The sequence below is a fragment of the Rhea pennata genome, chromosome 17 (assembly GCF_028389875.1).
Source record: "Rhea pennata isolate bPtePen1 chromosome 17, bPtePen1.pri, whole genome shotgun sequence".
NCBI lineage: Eukaryota > Metazoa > Chordata > Aves > Rheiformes > Rheidae > Rhea > Rhea pennata.
In genome coordinates, this window is record NC_084679.1 from 17,129,126 (window position 1) to 17,145,294 (window position 16,169).

General features: G+C 61.3%; 1 protein-coding gene across 3 annotated transcripts; it reads right to left on the bottom strand.

Moving 5' to 3' along the window:
- Window positions 1-1,757: 1,757 nt before the first annotated feature.
- Window positions 1,758-13,920, bottom strand: LOC134148420 (collagen alpha-1(I) chain-like). 3 transcript variants are annotated; one of them, XM_062590433.1, is made up of 3 exons: window positions 13,741-13,920; window positions 6,314-6,444; window positions 1,758-5,768 (listed from the first exon to the last, which is right to left on the bottom strand). In XM_062590433.1, exons 1-3 carry the CDS (start codon window positions 13,852-13,854, stop codon window positions 5,447-5,449), a joined length of 567 nt encoding a protein of 188 aa, XP_062446417.1. In that variant the 5' UTR covers window positions 13,855-13,920; the 3' UTR covers window positions 1,758-5,446. The 3 variants fall into 3 exon arrangements, with proteins under 3 accessions (XP_062446417.1, XP_062446416.1, XP_062446418.1); XM_062590432.1 differs by lacking the exon at window positions 13,741-13,920 and having other exon boundaries at window positions 1,758-5,919; window positions 6,314-7,468; XM_062590434.1 differs by lacking the exons at window positions 1,758-5,768; window positions 6,314-6,444 and adding an exon at window positions 8,802-10,321.
- Window positions 13,921-16,169: the final 2,249 nt, after the last annotated feature.

A 16,169-nucleotide genomic window follows, 5' to 3' on the forward strand; every position in this document is an offset into this window, starting at 1 on the left:
AACCAGCTGCAAACTTGGTGTGCTTCAAGTGCAGCTCCGTGGGCTTTCTACCTGCTCTAACGACCTCAGAGCAGTGAATGGGCTACACAAACAAGAGCTACACCATAGCGACTCCATTAATCCTTCCAAGAGAGGGATCCCATGTCTGGGAAGCTGCTAGTCGGCTACAGAAGCAACAAGCCCCCATGGCAAGTGCCATGGAGAAGGGATTCCTGTCAGTAGCTGCATGAATTCCTGTTGAAATGCAAGCGGATCCCCCTCAACGTCCTGGAGATGAGGCGGTGGTCAAACAGGCAGCTCAGGGCTCAATCTGGGCGTCTCTGCTCGTTTGCAAAGGGAAAGGAGTACGGGATGCTGTGGACTCTACTGGGAGCAAGTTAACCCTAAGTGAGGCTTGAGTTCCGTCTGAGACCTGAGTGTCTTCCCTTGCGGGGAAATGTGGTGTCACCTTCTCAGCGTGGGAACACTGATAACTGGCAGAGCCCCCAAAGGCCGTCTCTGACTGGTTCTGTCCATGGGACAACATGGGTATTGAGGATCAGCTGCAACCCGTCTTTAAAACTCGGGTTTCCGGAGCAGTATCAGCTGTAATGGCATGAGGTCAAGGACTGATAGCAGGCAATAGTTACCCTCGCTAGCACTCCCTAGTGTTACTCGCTGTATGATACTGTAGTGTGTCACTCACTCGCGTTACACCACACAGTTAGTCCAAATGTAACGGTATGTAACACACCATCAGATGGAAGCTGCGCGTGGTTTTTCCAGTAGAGTGAAATAGGTACTACAGACATGAGGGGCAACATACGTTTTTCGACCAAATCGCCACGCCGACTTACCTTTTAACCTCTCATCTGACTGAACAAGATGGCTTGTTTTTGCACCATCAGTAACAGACCTCTGTAACAGTCAGGGTTTCCTTGCATCATCAGCTTGATAACTTTCTCAAATAAAGCACCGAGGTGACTCAACCCCCGTCTGAAAGTAGAATTTGCTTAGAAGAAAGTGAAGGAATGATGATAGCTGATAGCAATGAACGGATTCAGTTAGCAAAAGTGGAAAGCAGCCTTGCTGAACATCGTGGGTGTGATATCGCTAAAGGCTCGTCACCAAAAGCTGCCCGTGGGCTGCAACGGATGTTGACATCCTGGGCTCACGCTGTTGGTGAGCACTGTCTTGTTATTGGTTGTAACCTTGATTCTGATTTTTTTTTCTTTTAACACATGAATGAAGCATTAAGTTTGATCACACACCAGACATACCAGACTATGTGGCGGTTGCTGGCGTAATGAGTGTCGCCCGGCCGCCGCTTGGACTCTCCTGTGAGAGGAGCGGCGAGCACTGCAGTTTGGCGCCAGGGCCAGAGCCGGGAGCTGCCAGGGAGCCCGGCTGCCACATCGCCCGGGGCCGCAGGAACCGTCAGCCGGGGCCACCAGGCAGCTGCCGGCCCAGCTCGACATCGCCCCCACGGGCCCGGGGCGGCACCCTGGGGCCAAGGGCCGTGGTTGTTGGGGAACCCCGGGGGCGGGCACGGAGCGCCGGGAGGCCAGGTGACCCACAGGCCGCGCTGCTGCCAGGCAACAGGGGCGGGCGGGCAGCAGCGAGGGGTCGTGTCACCGGCACGCAGGCCGTTGGCAGGCAATGGCGGGCAACCGCAGGCGGCCCTGGCGGTGGTGTCCCCAGGCGGCAGTGCGCAGCGCCGGCAGTGCCAGGGCAGATTGCTCCTACAGCTGTGAATTCCTCCATCTCTAAGCCGTTCCTTTCCAGCATTGCAGGCGTTTTATTTCAGTACCTTCTGCGAACTTCACACGCAGGAAGGACATTCAAACCTAGGCTAGCGTGTGCCAAGAACAGAGCGAGGCGCGGACAAGTTTGCCCCAAGGGCTGATGCAGTTCCTCACTGTGGAGGACCAGGGCTTGGGCAAGCATCTCTTGGCAGGGATGCGGGTCAGGCTGGAGGCGGCCTCGAGAGCCTGCCTCCGTGGGGAGGTTCACAGGGCAGGTTCTTTGGCCGTTTTCCCCGTTAAAAGACACCACGGGCAAGTGTGCCAAGAGGAAGGAGAGCCGCTGAGGTTGGAAGATGCCTCTGGAGACTGTCTAGTCTGACCCCCGCTGAGAGCATGAAGCAGCCAGGGATCGTGCTCTTCCTCGCTCCACACTGCCATGGGGTGGCCAGCAGCTCCATCTTCCTTCTCTTCATCAGCCTACACCGCCATGGGGCAGCAGGGCAGACCAAACTCCTCTTCCTCCCTCCGCAGTAGATGGACGGGGACACCTTCCTCGCCCCACATGCCCCTGGGCTTGTGGGGGGCTCCATCCTCTTCCTCGCCCCAGGCTGCTTCCCCCATGGCAGACCCTGCATCCCGCCGCCCCTCAGGCCCTCTAGCTGCCCCAGGGGTGATGTCAGGGCCCTTTGTGACCCCCATCACATCACCTGGTGCCTCACGGCCCCTCAGTGAGTGGGGACGAGGACAGCTGGGATCTCTCCAGAGAGGACCCTCAGTCGCCCCACGGCAGGGACCCACGGTCCTGTGCAGGACCCTTTTCTCCCTGCTGCTTCGCATCCCACCTGGGCTCCGGCCACGGGATGGCGGAGAGATGCCCCAGCCGCCCCACATCGGCACGGAGCGAGGAAGATGCCTGTCCTCCCAGCCACCCCATGGAGGCCTGGATTGAGGATGGGGCTGGAAGCCCCAGCGAGCCCCTGGAGGGCTGGGATGAGGAGGAGGACGGACTCCCCGGCTTCTCCGTGGGCGCCTGCGTCGAGGAGGAGGATAGAGCTCCCAGCCACGCCACGGGGCCGCACACAGACGTGGTCCTCATGGCCATCGAGGGGACGAAGCACAGCAGTGCCCATGACACCCCAGGCACAACCCGCCTGCTGGAGGATATGATGGAATACTGCGCCGCCAACCCGCAGCACGTAAGCCTGCAGCGCGCTGGCCGTGGTCGCCAAACCCAGGGCTCTGCAGTGCAGTCAGAGTCTGGGCAGAGGTTCATTCGCCTGTGGCAGCAGGCTGGTGCCACCCCCACCCCGTCCCTTGCAGCTGCAGCTGATCGTGCAGGACATCCACGAGAACCTGCCACGCGTCAGTGAGGCCACAGTCCAGACCCTCAGGACCTTCCTTCTCCTCCTGACGTGCCGCTGCCCCAGCGAGGTGGTCGCTGGCCTGCTGAGCTGCTCGCTGAATGTTGACGGGTACAGCTGCCGCGTTGCCAGCCTGAGTGCAGCATCCCTGGGGCTGGAGCTGTGCACTCTCCAGGCCTCCTGGAGCCCCCGCCCGAGCCAGGTCTGGCAAGGGTCAGCGGGATGCAAGGACACTGACCCAACCCTTTGTGGCTGTCCTTTGCAGCGTTGCCGGGACCATTTGGGAGGCGATGGTGTCGCAGTCATCGACTGCTGAGAAGGTGCTGCAGGAGCTTCTCTGCGTGCTGCAGAAGCGGTCCGTCTGCACGCCAGACACCTCTGTGCAGGGCCTCACCTGCATCTTCCCGCTGACTGTGAGTTGCTCCACGGGCTCGCCGGGCGAGGGAGGCCTCCTTGCGCATGCACGCGTGGCACTAGCGAGGGCTATCTTTGGCATCCTTGCAGGCGATCCGGGCATTGAAAATCATCCTCCTGCAGCACACCTGCAAGCAGGCAGTGAAGGCCCTCTTCCCCCGCATCTACGTGGCCCTCCTGTTGCAGATGTCCTTTAGCCTTCAGCGTGGGCAAAAGGACAGCGCTGCCTTCAGCCACGAGGGCAAGCCTCCTTGCCCTGTCAGGTAGCCTGCTGCCCCGGTCCCTGCCCCACTGCCTGTGCGGGAGCATGGGGTGGTAGACCAGCGCTCTTCTCCCTGGCAGTGCGGCAGTGCAAACCATGCAAGTGCTCCTGTGCTGCGCTGGCTACACGGACCAGGTGACTGCTGTACAGCAGCGCGGTGGCTGGGACAGGATCAGCCGGCCCGAGACCAACGTCACGGGGGTTTCCTTGCTGGCCAGGTAAGCCCCCCCCAGCCCTCCTTGGCCCCTCATCTCACCCTGCGGTCCCAGCATGGTTTGCCCATTCGCCTTGGGTGCAACGGTGCCTCTCTCACCCGTTGCCAGGCACCTGGAGGAGAACCCCCTGGAGGAGCGCACTGCCATCTTCCTGCACTTGAGCCTGGCCCTGAGGGGCAACGACATGTGCGAGGAGATCCCCTCCATGACCTTCCTCATTGAGGCAGGATGCAGGCTGCTGGCATGAGTGGGAAGGGGCGGGCTGGTGGCGGCAGAGTTTGGGCTCTGCCAATGCCTCCGTTAGTCCCCAGCTGTCCCCTGTGTTTCAAGCAGCCTCTGTGCTGGCCCCCTGCACCTCACGTCGTCTACAGAGAGGCCAGAGGGCTGCAGATGGGGAGAGGCTGAGGGGATGGGGACCTGAGCATGGGGGCACAGGGCTGGGGTGGAGGGGCCATGGAGGAGCAGACAAGGATGAGGGAGTGCAGACTGGGCTGGAGATGAGGGGCAGCGGCCAAAGCTGGGCACGTGGGGCCACAGCAAGGGCCAGGCGATGAGGATGAGGACAAGGACAAGGGGCTGGGGCTGAAGGGCCTCTGGTGGGACTGGGGCCGAGCGTGAGGGGGCAGCTGGGATGCCATACCACGTGCCGGGCTCCCAGTCCTGGGGGTGGCAACCAGGCCGCGTGCCAACGTGGCCACTTGCCGTTGCAGCTGCTGCAGAGCTCTAATCTGGGTGCGGCGGTCGACGAGGTGGCGCTGCACCTCTGCCACGCGCGGCTGGACAGCGAGCAGCGGCTCATGCGCTGGCTGGCGCTCCGCGGCCTCCTCTCCCTCTCCCAGAATGCCGCCACGGTGAGCAAGGACCCGCTGCCGGCGCCCGTGTCCGCAGCATTTGCACTGGCAGCATTCTGAGGCAAATGCTGCCCATCTGCCTGCAGGCTCAGAAGATGCAGGAGCTGATCCCAGCCGTGATGGAGCGGCTGCATGACGCTGACGGGCAGATGAACGCCAAGGCGCTGGCGGTGCTGCGCAATGTGCTGCGGCATGCCGAGCCGCGGCAGACCGGCCAGCTGGCTGTGCTGCTGGCCCGCGACCTCCCGTCCTTCTTCCCCAACGTGAGGATGGGGGCAGGGAAGCGGCACGGGGCCCCTTCTCGTTGCCCCCAGCACCGCTGCAGAGGTTGCTGTTTGCCATGGCAGGAGACCAGTGCCGTGCGGGAGCTGGCCCTGGTGCACTTCGGGGAGCTGCTGAGCCGAGCCGTCGGCCGCGAGAGGCGGCAGATGAAGCAGCTGGCGCGCCAGGGACTGCTGCGCCTCTTCCTCCACCTCAGCGACCCCGATGTCGGCGCGGCACAGGTACAGGGCGCCGTGGCGTGGCGTGCGGCCACCGCGGTGGGCACCCTGGGCACGGCAGCAGCCGTGGGGGAGACCTGGCCTGGCTGCGGTGCCATCGCCCGTCTCCCTGCTCCTCCTCAGGCCGCCCGGGCAGCCCTCATGGACGCTGCAAAGCTGCTTGGCTGGAAGCAGCTCCGGAAGCTGGCTGAGACGGTGCAGACCTGGCGCATTGGCGAGTGCCTGGTGAGGAGGCCCCGGCAGTGGCAGGCCTGTGCTGGCGGTGCTGGCTCCCGTCCCAGTGGTGCCAGCAGAGCTCCTGGTAGAGCCAGCGCTGTCCCGCTGGTGCCAGCCCCTGTCCCAGCAGTGGCAGCCTCTTTCCTGAGGGTGCCAGCCACTGTCCCAGAGGCGCTGGTCCCTGTCCTGGAAGGAGGGACAGGCCCAGCGTTGCCAATGCCTGTCCTAGGGAGGGGAAGGGTTGTCCCAGGGAGGGCAACAGGCCCGGCAGTGCCAACACCTGTACCGGGGGTGCCTGCAGCTGCAGAAGGCCAGGCCAGTAGCCAGGGAGTACGTGAGCCACAGCTGCCGCTACCTGGAGGACCCCCGGGCTCCCCTGCGTGAGCAAGCCGTGCGCTTCATCGGTGAGACCCCCGCAGACACCCACAACCCTCTCCCAACCTCCCACGTCCCTCTCCCCCACCCCCAGCTCCTTCTCCCTCTCCCAAGCGCCCAACTCCCTCTCCTCAACGTCTGGGACCCTCTCCCCAGCCCCCAACTCTTTCTCCCCAGCCCCTGTCCCCTCCCAAGTGCCCACGTCCCTCTCCCCAGCCCCTGGGAGCCTCCTGCCAGTCCCCAGGTCCTTCTCTGCAATGCCTCCGTCCCTCTCCCTAGCCCCTCCGTCCCTCTCTCCAGTGCCACGTCCCTGTGCCAAAGCCCAGGTCCCTCTCCCCAGTGGCCAGGTGCCTCCCCCCAGCCCCAGGTCCCTCTTCCCCTGGCTCAGGCCTTGCCTTGTGACGGGCCACGTGTGCCTAGGGCTCGCTGGGCGGCTCCTGGACTGGCACGGGCAGAAGCTGGAGGAGATGTGCAGCCGTGCGTAGCGCGCGGGGAGGTGGCCGGGGCTGGCGGGAGGAGGCCGGGCCTGGGGACAGAGGGGATTCCTGGAGCTTTTGAGGGCTGGTGCTCTTGGCCAGGCCGAGAGCGCCCATGGCTTGCGCCAGGCTGCAGGGCTCTCACATGAGTTCCTGGAGGGACTTTTGGGGGTACTGGGGGTATTTGGGGTATTGCTGAGCATGGATAGATCCCCTTGTGCCCTGCTCTTCCCCGGTCCTCTCTCTGGAGGAGCAGCCCGGGGTCTCTGCTGATACCGGGCTTGATGGCCACTCTCTTTCCTCCCTTTGCAGTCCTCCAGCGCTTGGAAAATGACAGCAGCCCTACGGTGCGCTGCCTGGCTATGCAGACCATCTTCATCCTCCAAGCGCCCAGGAGAGCACCCTTGTCAGGCTGCATCTCCCGATCCCTGTGTGCCCGCCTCCGGAGAGCCTGGCAGCACTGGCACCCAGGCCCAGGCAACGGCACGGCCTGAGCATCCCCAGATTCAGCACTGCCCGGTTGCCAGTCCAGCCCCTGTGCGGGGCACCTTCATCAAAGCAGGTGCCTCTGGGCTGTGTCCCCCTGGGCTTGCACAAGGATGAAGACACCCCAAGGCGCCTGGCTCTGCCCATGCCCATATTAAAAAGAGGCTTTTTCTTGTGTTTACTTGGAAGGCTGGGTGAGACGGGGCTGCGAGGCAAGCGGGTGGGGAGGAGCGCTAATGCCCAACTTTGGCTGTGGAGACAAGGCAGATGCAGCTGGAGGGCAGGAGATGCCGGAGAGCGTGGGGGTGCACATGCTTTGTGGGGCAAGCAAGCAAGCCAGGCCCCTGCCCACCACCCCTGGGGCATCTGAAGGAGCATGATTCACCCTGCAGTCCCAGCAGCACACATCCGTGCGCCTTTGGGTGCACCCCAGGGCTCTCGGTGAACCTTGCTGCACACATGAGGCCCCTCCGTGCACCTTTTGGGCTATCCCAGGAGCCTCCGTGCACGTTTTGCAGTGCACCTCAGGCCCCTCTCTGCACCTTTTGGTGCTCCTCGGGACCCCAGGGACGGCCTGTCCGAACCCCCACAGAGCCCCCCCGAGCCCTGCCCCCCCGGTACAGCTGCCCCTGAGCCACAGCACTTCCCAAATCCACACGTGGTGCTAGGTCCCACATCGCCTCTTGCATCTCCCCAGGCACCTACACACCACATGGGGCTCTGGGTGGCTCCAGCAGTGTTGTGGCAGCCCGGTGCCTCCTCCAGAACGTGGGGCCCCATAAAATCCTCAAACCCTGACAAGCATCCATAACACCACCCCCCGCCCCCGCCTTCCTAAGAGCTCCCAACAAAGACCAGAACCAGCCTCTGGGCTCCCATAACACCCCACACCTGATGCAGGGCCATGTAAAAGCCCCACACCATGCCTCAAGGCCCCCTTAGCACCCCACAACCTGCCCCAGGGATCCCATAAAACCCCCACATACTGCCTCGGGGCCACAAACCCCGCACTAGGGCTCCGTAACACCTGCCAGCTGCAGCCTACAAGCAAAGCCGCCCTGGGGGCCATTTCCTGCAGCTCTCCAACCTCTAATCCTCCTTCATCACACTGCACTAACCCAAGTCCACGATTTCCTCTCAAAAAGCAAGTCTGCGGGCAGCCGAGAAGTCCCGCAGCGAGCGCAAAAGCACAAGCGTTGTGCAGTCGCCCTGCGATTTCAATGGGGGCACAGAAGTATTTTAACTGATTGCTTCTGCTTTAGATTGCGTACTCCTGCTCTGTCTTGGCACCCATGTGCTATCGTGGAAATGCACACTGAAAACTCCCGACTACGCAGCGTTGAAGCTCGACTCCGACTGCTTTATAGCCCCTCATGCCCTCAGACCACCTTCTCCCTATTTCACGCGCCGCGTCTCATTAACTGTCACATTTCTGGTGACAAAACACACAAGAGCGCCCGGTGCGCACGGCAAGGCGCACAGACCCGTTGCCTGAGGCTGCGCAGAAAAGAGCCCGCAAGCGGCCGGGTGCTGCCACAATTGCCACAATGCTATAATAAAGCCCTGTCTCTCAAGTCAAAGCTACAGGAAAAAAAATCCCCTTAACGTGACACGTGGCCGTGGCAGTTTTGCTGCCCCCCCACCCAAGGGGGCCAGGTCGCCTGCAGCGCTCCCACGTCCGCGTCCAGCTGCCGCTGCTGCAGTTCTGTCTTTTCCCAACTAACTCCCCAAGACTGAGCTTGGTCTCGACCCCGGATGTCTGATGTGTTTTGCAAGACCGTGAACACGCTGCTTTACAAAGACGGGAAGGGCCACCGGGCAGCTGTTTTGCAGCGCGGGAATTTCTGCTCCCTGCTAAGTGCAGGGCACGCGCGATTCCTCAGCAGGTTATCCGACCACCTGCGGGTGCCGAGGGCGACGCACCGGGAAGCCAGGCACTAGAAAGAAGGGGCGCCGAGACGCAAGAGCGTGCGACTGTCCTCTCTAAAGCACAACCCTGAAGGGACGGTGAACCTCTGTAAGAAAGCGCAGTCAAACACCTTAAGGAGTGCTGGAAACAGCTCTTCAGCTGACCAGATCATTTTACTAAACTGAAGCGCTAATTTGATGCTTCGTGTGAAATAAAGAGAACACAGGCGCTGTTTGGATGACATTAAAGAGCGAACGGAAAAGGGAGACGGAGTCCTGGGAAGCTGCGCCAAACCCTTACGTGTTTCCTTTCAGAAGCCTTATGGAAGAAGCAAGCTTTAACAGGAAGACACGGCCTCTCTGCACAGAGACGGGGAGGGCAGAAAGGAGGTGGCCGAGCTGAGACCAGAAGCCAAGCCGCACGCGTCTCTGACGAGCACCCGAGGGAGAAAAAGCCAAACAGCAGGCGATACCTGCTCCTCGTCCCCTCAGAGGATGCCCAAACAACAGGCTGCAGCTCAAAACACGGCAAACCCAAGACTGCAGGCTGTATTTACCCTTCTGAAGGGTAACAGCAGCATGAGAGACCCCCACTTATTTGGATTTAAAGCCCACCGAGAGCATACAGCCAATCCAACAATCACTCTCCTTTCATTTGCTCAGATAAACAGATGCCAAATGCTTCCAACTGCCACTTACTGAGCCACAAGATGGGACTCAGAAATTTGGGTTTGTTTACTAATGCTCCACAACACCTCCATAACGAGCTTTTAATTAAAATCTCATTCTGTTAATCACAAAGGAGGCCGGAAATGCAGCCAGGTGTAACTCGGCAGGTGGTGTGGCCGAGCACATTTCTTGGTGGCTGCCCGAGATGGAGCGTGGTGGGTACAAGGGAGGACAAGCTGCAGTACCTGAGGCGGACACTGAAGCGAGTGGTGCAGGGAAGGGAGCCAGGGATGGCCCAGAGCATCGTTTCCAGTACTCAGGGCAGGGCTGCGCAATTTAAGCAGGAACGTAGCGACGTGATGCAGTGGAAGAAGCTCCAAGAAGCGTCGAGAAGGACCTTGCCCCTCCAGGGGCCTCCCATCTTCTCTCTCAAGACGAGGCTAAAGGCACGCTCAGGTCCCACCGCAGTGCCCCTGCGCTGCTGCCGCAGAGGCTACGGAAGGCACCTCCGTGCGGAGGATTACTGCGGGCACTCTGCACGGAGCCAGACGCAGGGGGCATCTCATGGCAGGCGAGACTCCCCCCGACAATCCGTCACCTGTCGGGAGCTTGCCGCCACGGAAAGCCGAACCACCTGGAGTCCACGACGCTGGGCAACGTGGGGAAAAAAAAGTTCAGGCTTGCCCCAACGATTTGCAAGTTTATCCTTGAATGACTCAAAGCAAAACCTTGTGCGCTCTCAGGTGCTCGCCTGCTTGATTTTCCCAAAAGTGCCGCCTCCAAGCTGCCAGCAGATCGTTCCCAGAGCCGCTTCCCTGCTCCAGGGCTTCCAGCCTGGAAACCCGCCCAGCTGAAAGACACTAGCTGTACAAAAAAGGTATGAAAGGGCATCATAAGGAGTAATTGTAAATGTTGCTCAAAACTGCAGTCAATACCAGAAGAGAAAGACATGTTTCCGTCTCAAACGTCTTCTCGCCTCCCCCTTTGCGTGAACATGCTTCCTTGGCACTAAGCACCGAGTCAGGGGACCGGCAGCATTTTGGAACCTCCAAATATGAAGTCGGATGAGAAAGCCTACCACTTTCCTGGTTGGTTGGTTGGTTGGTTTTTAAAAGAAACCCACGTCGGGAGCAACCAAACGGCACAAACTCCCAAGCACTTCCAGCCAAGTGAGACGGAAGCAGGGTAGGGGTACACGAGGAACACAAACGCCACCTTGCCAGCTGGTATCCCGACCATTTACTGAAGATCCCTTTGTAGCCGAGGGGATTCCTTCTCGCAGCTTTTTTGTGTAGCCGCTACTGCCCACAGATTTGCCTTTTCCACTCCAGCCTTCTGCCAGCTTGCAGAAGCTCTGCAGCCTCCAAAGAGGTCACTGTTGTTACTAACAGCAGTGAGAAGCTGCAAAGCGCTCAACCAGGGATGGAGGAACCTCTACACAAGCCCTCCCGAGTATTCACAGAGCCGAGGGAAGCTGCCTCATTCCCTGTTTGCTTCCTGTGCCTTTCAGTTTTGGGGCAGGGACCAGAGTGAGGTCAAAACCACCCCCATTTCTGGCACCTGCTCTTACACAGGAACTCCAGGTTCGCATCAGTGCTATGAAGATGGCTACAGAGCAACAGCCTTGGGGAAAAGCGCTACCACCCCAAACAGAGAGCGCTACGGCCCAGCCGCAGCCGCTGCAACAAGGAAGGGGCAAAGACACACCCGAGAATGAGACCAGGGCTCTCCCATCAGCCAGCTACCTCGGGTCCCAGGGAAAAGCCTGCACCTCAGCACATCGGAGCAGAAAACTTGACCACAGCAGCTCCTACGCGAACGAGATCCTGCCAGAGGAAGAGCATGGAAAAAAGCCTCAAAAGATCCAGAATGCCATGGGGCTAAGCCATGCCAGGGAGGATGGACAGCAGACCACCTCGTCTGGAAGGGGCGCCAGCACACCGAGTTGTGCAGACCTGGGGCTGACCAGCTTGTTTTCATTGGGACAACCACGAGTGACGACAGCAGGTACCGCCAGAAAGCAGCAGCCGCAGAGGAAACTCTCGGCAACGGCACCTCGCAGCAGTATCAAAACCCTCGTGATTCAAGTACCACCACGCTCCAGTAAGCTCCGATTTGGCCTACTGACACGAGTAATAACTTCCCGAGTCGCTCCTTGGGCAGCACCCAGCACATCACTGCTGCGTCCATCGCAGGAGAACATCTGCTCCCAGCGCCTTTTGGGAAGCTTTCTCGGGCAGCTCTGCTCGTACTACGGCCTCTCCTCACCGAGGGGTGGCAGCCCCAGCACCAGGAGGATGCGGGCAGCGTGCTGTGTTGATCATGGGGCCTGCAGCCGGAGGCCACCCAAAGGTGCAGCTCCTACTCCGAGGGACTCACAGCCCTGCAGAGGAACCGCCAGACCCTCGTTGCCTGCTACCTCCATCCCACAGCGGCGCCGGGAGGCGGCTGCAAAGCGGCAGCATGGACAGGGACAAGCACGCGGAGGAGCAGCCGGAAGCGGCAGCCGTTCCCTATATCCTCCTCCCAAACGGGCTCCCCGGGAGAGGTCGGCTCCTCTGCAAGCGGAGAGCAGCGCTAGCAACGCCCGACTCCCCCTCGGCGCGTTCAGACGGGGCCACCAAGGACCGAGCGAGCTCCCTCTCTGCCTGACTAAGGCTCCCACCGCTCCTGCGCCACGCGCGGTGTGAACCAGCCCTGTGACCTCCCTGCTTTGCTCAGGTTTTCCCCAGCTCGCGTGCTCCACTGTGCTCAAAGACGACATCTGGCCACCCTCTTCCCCGCAGCAGCGGGGTAGGATCCCTCCTGCAGCCTCGCAGCTCCTTCCCGGGTGCAGGGAAGCCACTTGGCAGCGACGACCGTTTGGAGCAGAACCTGCCGACGAGCCCTCTTCAGAGGCACGAGTCACACCGCCAGACTTGACTCGAGCGCACTGCGTCCCCACATCACAAATTCTTGGAGCCCCACGAGAAATGACGAGCGGCCGCACCACTACTAAAGCAGCGTTGCCTTGTCCTTATCTTTGGCAGCCTCGGGGAAGCAGGGGAGAAGCGAGCTAGGACACTTCACCTCTCGCGGCAGCGCGACAGTGGGAACCTCACACCGCCGTGGCTGAAAATAAACCCTTGATCCCTGGGAACGACAGCAAGCTCCGCAGACACATCTCCTCAGCAACAAAGACCACAAGGACAAATACTAGTTTACGTTTTCATCTCGGTGCCTTTCCGTGCCTAATCTAGAGGCCTGGCTGATCGCGTGAAAACAGCAATTACAAGTGAGGCTCCTGGGGGCTGGCATCAGCCCCCAAGGGAAGCGCGCCAAAGAATCATCAAGGGCCAGGAAAAGGAAGGACCAAAGAAAGAGAAAAGCAGAAGAGAAGAGAAGTGAGTAGCGGAACAGCATCCTGTGCCTTCTCAAACACATTTCTTCCAGCCGATGGACCTCGGCAGTCAGGCAGCGTTTGAAAACCCTCCTGGAAACCAACTTTTGAGTGGAATCCTTCTCGATTTATGCCTTGGCACACAACATAACTCGAGCCCTAGTCTCCTCACAAGGGCTGCTCAGCAGCCAGCAGCAAAGCAAAACTCGAGGTACTAACGATCCCCTTTCCTTCTCTCCCACCTCCCTAACACGCTTTCTTTGTGCGCTTGCACTTTCCACGTCTGCTCTCAGCAGGAACGTAAGACACGGCAAACGTGAAAGCACCCAGGCGCAGGGGCTTGCTTCCCCCTCTGCTCAGCAAAGGCGGCGGCGCGGGGCACCGCGCAGCCGCTTGCCGCTCTTCCTGGCGGCCCACGGCTCAGCTTGCGCCTGCTGCTGCTCCCTGGCGCCGGAGAAAGGCCAAAGCGCAGCCGCCGGCGCCGGCGCGAGAGGGCCGGCGGGGCGGGATCCCGCTGGCCGGCGGCGAGCCGCAGCCTGCGGCTCCCTCGGAGCGGCTGGGGCGCCGCACAGCTCAGGCGCTGCGGCCCCAAAGCCGAGGCTGCGCCGGCGCCGGGAGCCGCGCCGCTGCCGGTGGGGCCGCCGCTCCGCGCTCGAGGCGCCGGGAGGCTCCGGCGGCGCCGGGGCCCTGCTGCGGCCCACGGCCCCGAGAGCGAGCGGCGAGAGGCGGCGCGCAGGCTAGCGGGGGCAGCGGGCTAACGACCCCGGGGGGCAACGAGAGGGAGCAAAGACCCGCAAACGGGCAGGGCGACCCCGCCCGGCGCTGGCCCCCGCCCCGGGGGCGCCGTGGCCCCGGCCTGGCGGGCGGCGGCGGGGCCCCGGGGCGGCGGCGGCGGGGCCGGTACCTCGCAGCTGAACTCCATCTCGGCGTCCATGGTGACAACGCGCACCGTGAAGGTCTTGGGCTGCTTCCTCTTCAGCGAGCTGAAGCTCATGCGGGACGCGATGGCCCCGGCCATGGCGGCGGCGGCCGGGGCGGGCAGGGCGCGGCCGCTCAGCGCCGCGGGCCGCGGCACCGGGGCGGGGGCAGGGCCATCACGGGGGCGCCCGGGGGCCGCGCAGCGCCGAGCCGCGGCCCGGCCCGGCCCAGCCCGCTGCCCGCGGCGCACCCTAGCCGCCCCGCTCCGCCATCGGCCCCGCGCGCGGCGGCGTCCCGCCCCTTCGCCGCGGGTCCCGCGGCGCCGCGGCCAATAGGAAGCTTGCGCGTGCCGCGCCGTGGTGTTCGCTGGTGAGGGAACTCACTGCCCGCTGCCGTGAGTGGTTGAGACGGCCGCCACTCAGGGCGGTGGGGCCGGCCCTTCCGGAGCCCCCTGCCCCTTCCCAGGAGGCCGCGTTGAGAGGCAGCGCGGGCGCGCGGCCTGGCGCGGGCGCCCCCTGGCGGCGAGGGGGACCGGGCTCCACAGGGCCTCCGTGCGCTTGCGTGCGAGAGGGGCGGGGGAGGGAAGTGCCTGGGCACGCCGAGCGTGCGGCGGCTGCCGGCGCGGGTTCCTGCCCCGGGAGCTGCGCTGAGGGCCTGTGGGGCTGCCGGGGGCTCTGGGGCGGGAAGGGGGCAAAGGGGCAAGAGGGGGCTCTGGGGCGGCAGGCGGTTATGGGGTAGGAGGGGGCTGCAGTCACGGGTCAGTGCTGCCCTTCGCTCCCCAGAGAAAAGCAGCAATAGGTTTTATTGAGAGAAAACAGTGCTGACGGCAAGGTTTGCTCGGGCATTTCCTGGAGGCACGGCAGGCTTAGGCCAACGTGTCCGGGAGGCCCTCCCGTGGGGTGATGAGGCTCGGAGCGGACCCTCTTGCTTTCTAAAGTCCTTCCCAGAGGTGTCTGGGGGCGGCTGCATCCCTCCTTAGTCACAGACCTGGTCAGGGGGCTATGTCTAAAGGATTATGTGCAGTCAAGCAGAGATGCAACTTAGCAAAGTTTCAGCACGCTATTAGTTGCTTACAGAGGACTTGCTGCGGGTAAGGGATCTCTCAGCCTCTAGGAGTAACCTTGAGAGGCGTCCCTGCTCAAGGGGAGATTTTGCCGTGCAGCCCGTGGCCGTGCAGGAGAGCTAACGAGCAGCCTGGGCTGATTCAGGCGGAAACGCACCCTACAGCGTATGAACGATGCTCTCCACTAATATAAGTAAGGGGCTGTTGGCACAGTTAGAACAGGAAAAAGATGTCTGTGTGTGGTCCAAGAAAACTGGATAAAAGCGGTCCTTCTTTTTCAACCTCTTGAGCTTGTGGTCTTTGAGTTTTCTGTTGGACTGTGTTTAAGCCTAGATGCCTCCTGCCATAGCTGTAGGGGTTTGACAAAGGCCCCTACGTGCTTCCCAGTGTGGTAACTTAGTACACATTGCAGGAGATTTAACTCAGTCTGCTTATTTGATTGTGATCGACCCATAACTGCCCAGAAGGGAAGCGGGTTCAGAGAAGAACACAGAGGGTGACTGAGCACAGTTGTTGCAAAGAAGGCTGATTTTGTCTCGACACACAGGGGACTGGAGGGTGGCCTTGGCTTTAGGCTCCCCTCTGGCCTCCTGCAAAAAGCTGAAGGCTGGCAATGCATCGTTACAGGAGTAGAAATAATTAGTGGTAGAGGGAACGTGCTTCCCACCTGAGCTGCGCCTGGTCCAGCAACCAGTGCTGGTTTGAACTGGTGGTTTGCTACTTTTCCCTGGCCCAGAGAGATGCAACCTGATACTGGGTCACAGTTTGAGAATAACCAGCTGCAAACTTGGTGTGCTTCAAGTGCAGCTCCGTGGGCTTTCTACCTGCTCTAACGACCTCAGAGCAGTGAATGGGCTACACAAACAAGAGCTACACCACAGCGACTCCATTAGTCCTTCCAAGAGAGGGATCCCATGTCTGGGAAGCTGCTAGTCGGCTACAGAAGCAACAAGCCCCCATGGCAAGTGCCATGGAGAAGGGATTCCTGTCAGTAGCTGCATGAATTCCTGTTGAAATGCAAGCGGATCCCCCTCAACGTCCTGGAGATGAGGCGGTGGTCAAACAGGCAGCTCAGGGCTCAATCTGGGCGTCTCTGCTCGTTTGCAAAGGGAAAGGAGTACGGGATGCTGTGGACTCTACTGGGAGCAAGTTAACCCTAAGTGAGGCTTGAGTTCCGTCTGAGACCTGAGTGTCTTCCCTTGCGGGGAAATGTGGTGTCACCTTCTCAGCGTGGGAACACTGATAACTGGCAGAGCCCCCAAAGGCCGTCTCTGACTGGTTCTGTCCATGGGACAACATGGGTATTGAGGATCAGCTGCAACCCGTCTTTAAAACTCGGGTTTCCGGAGCAG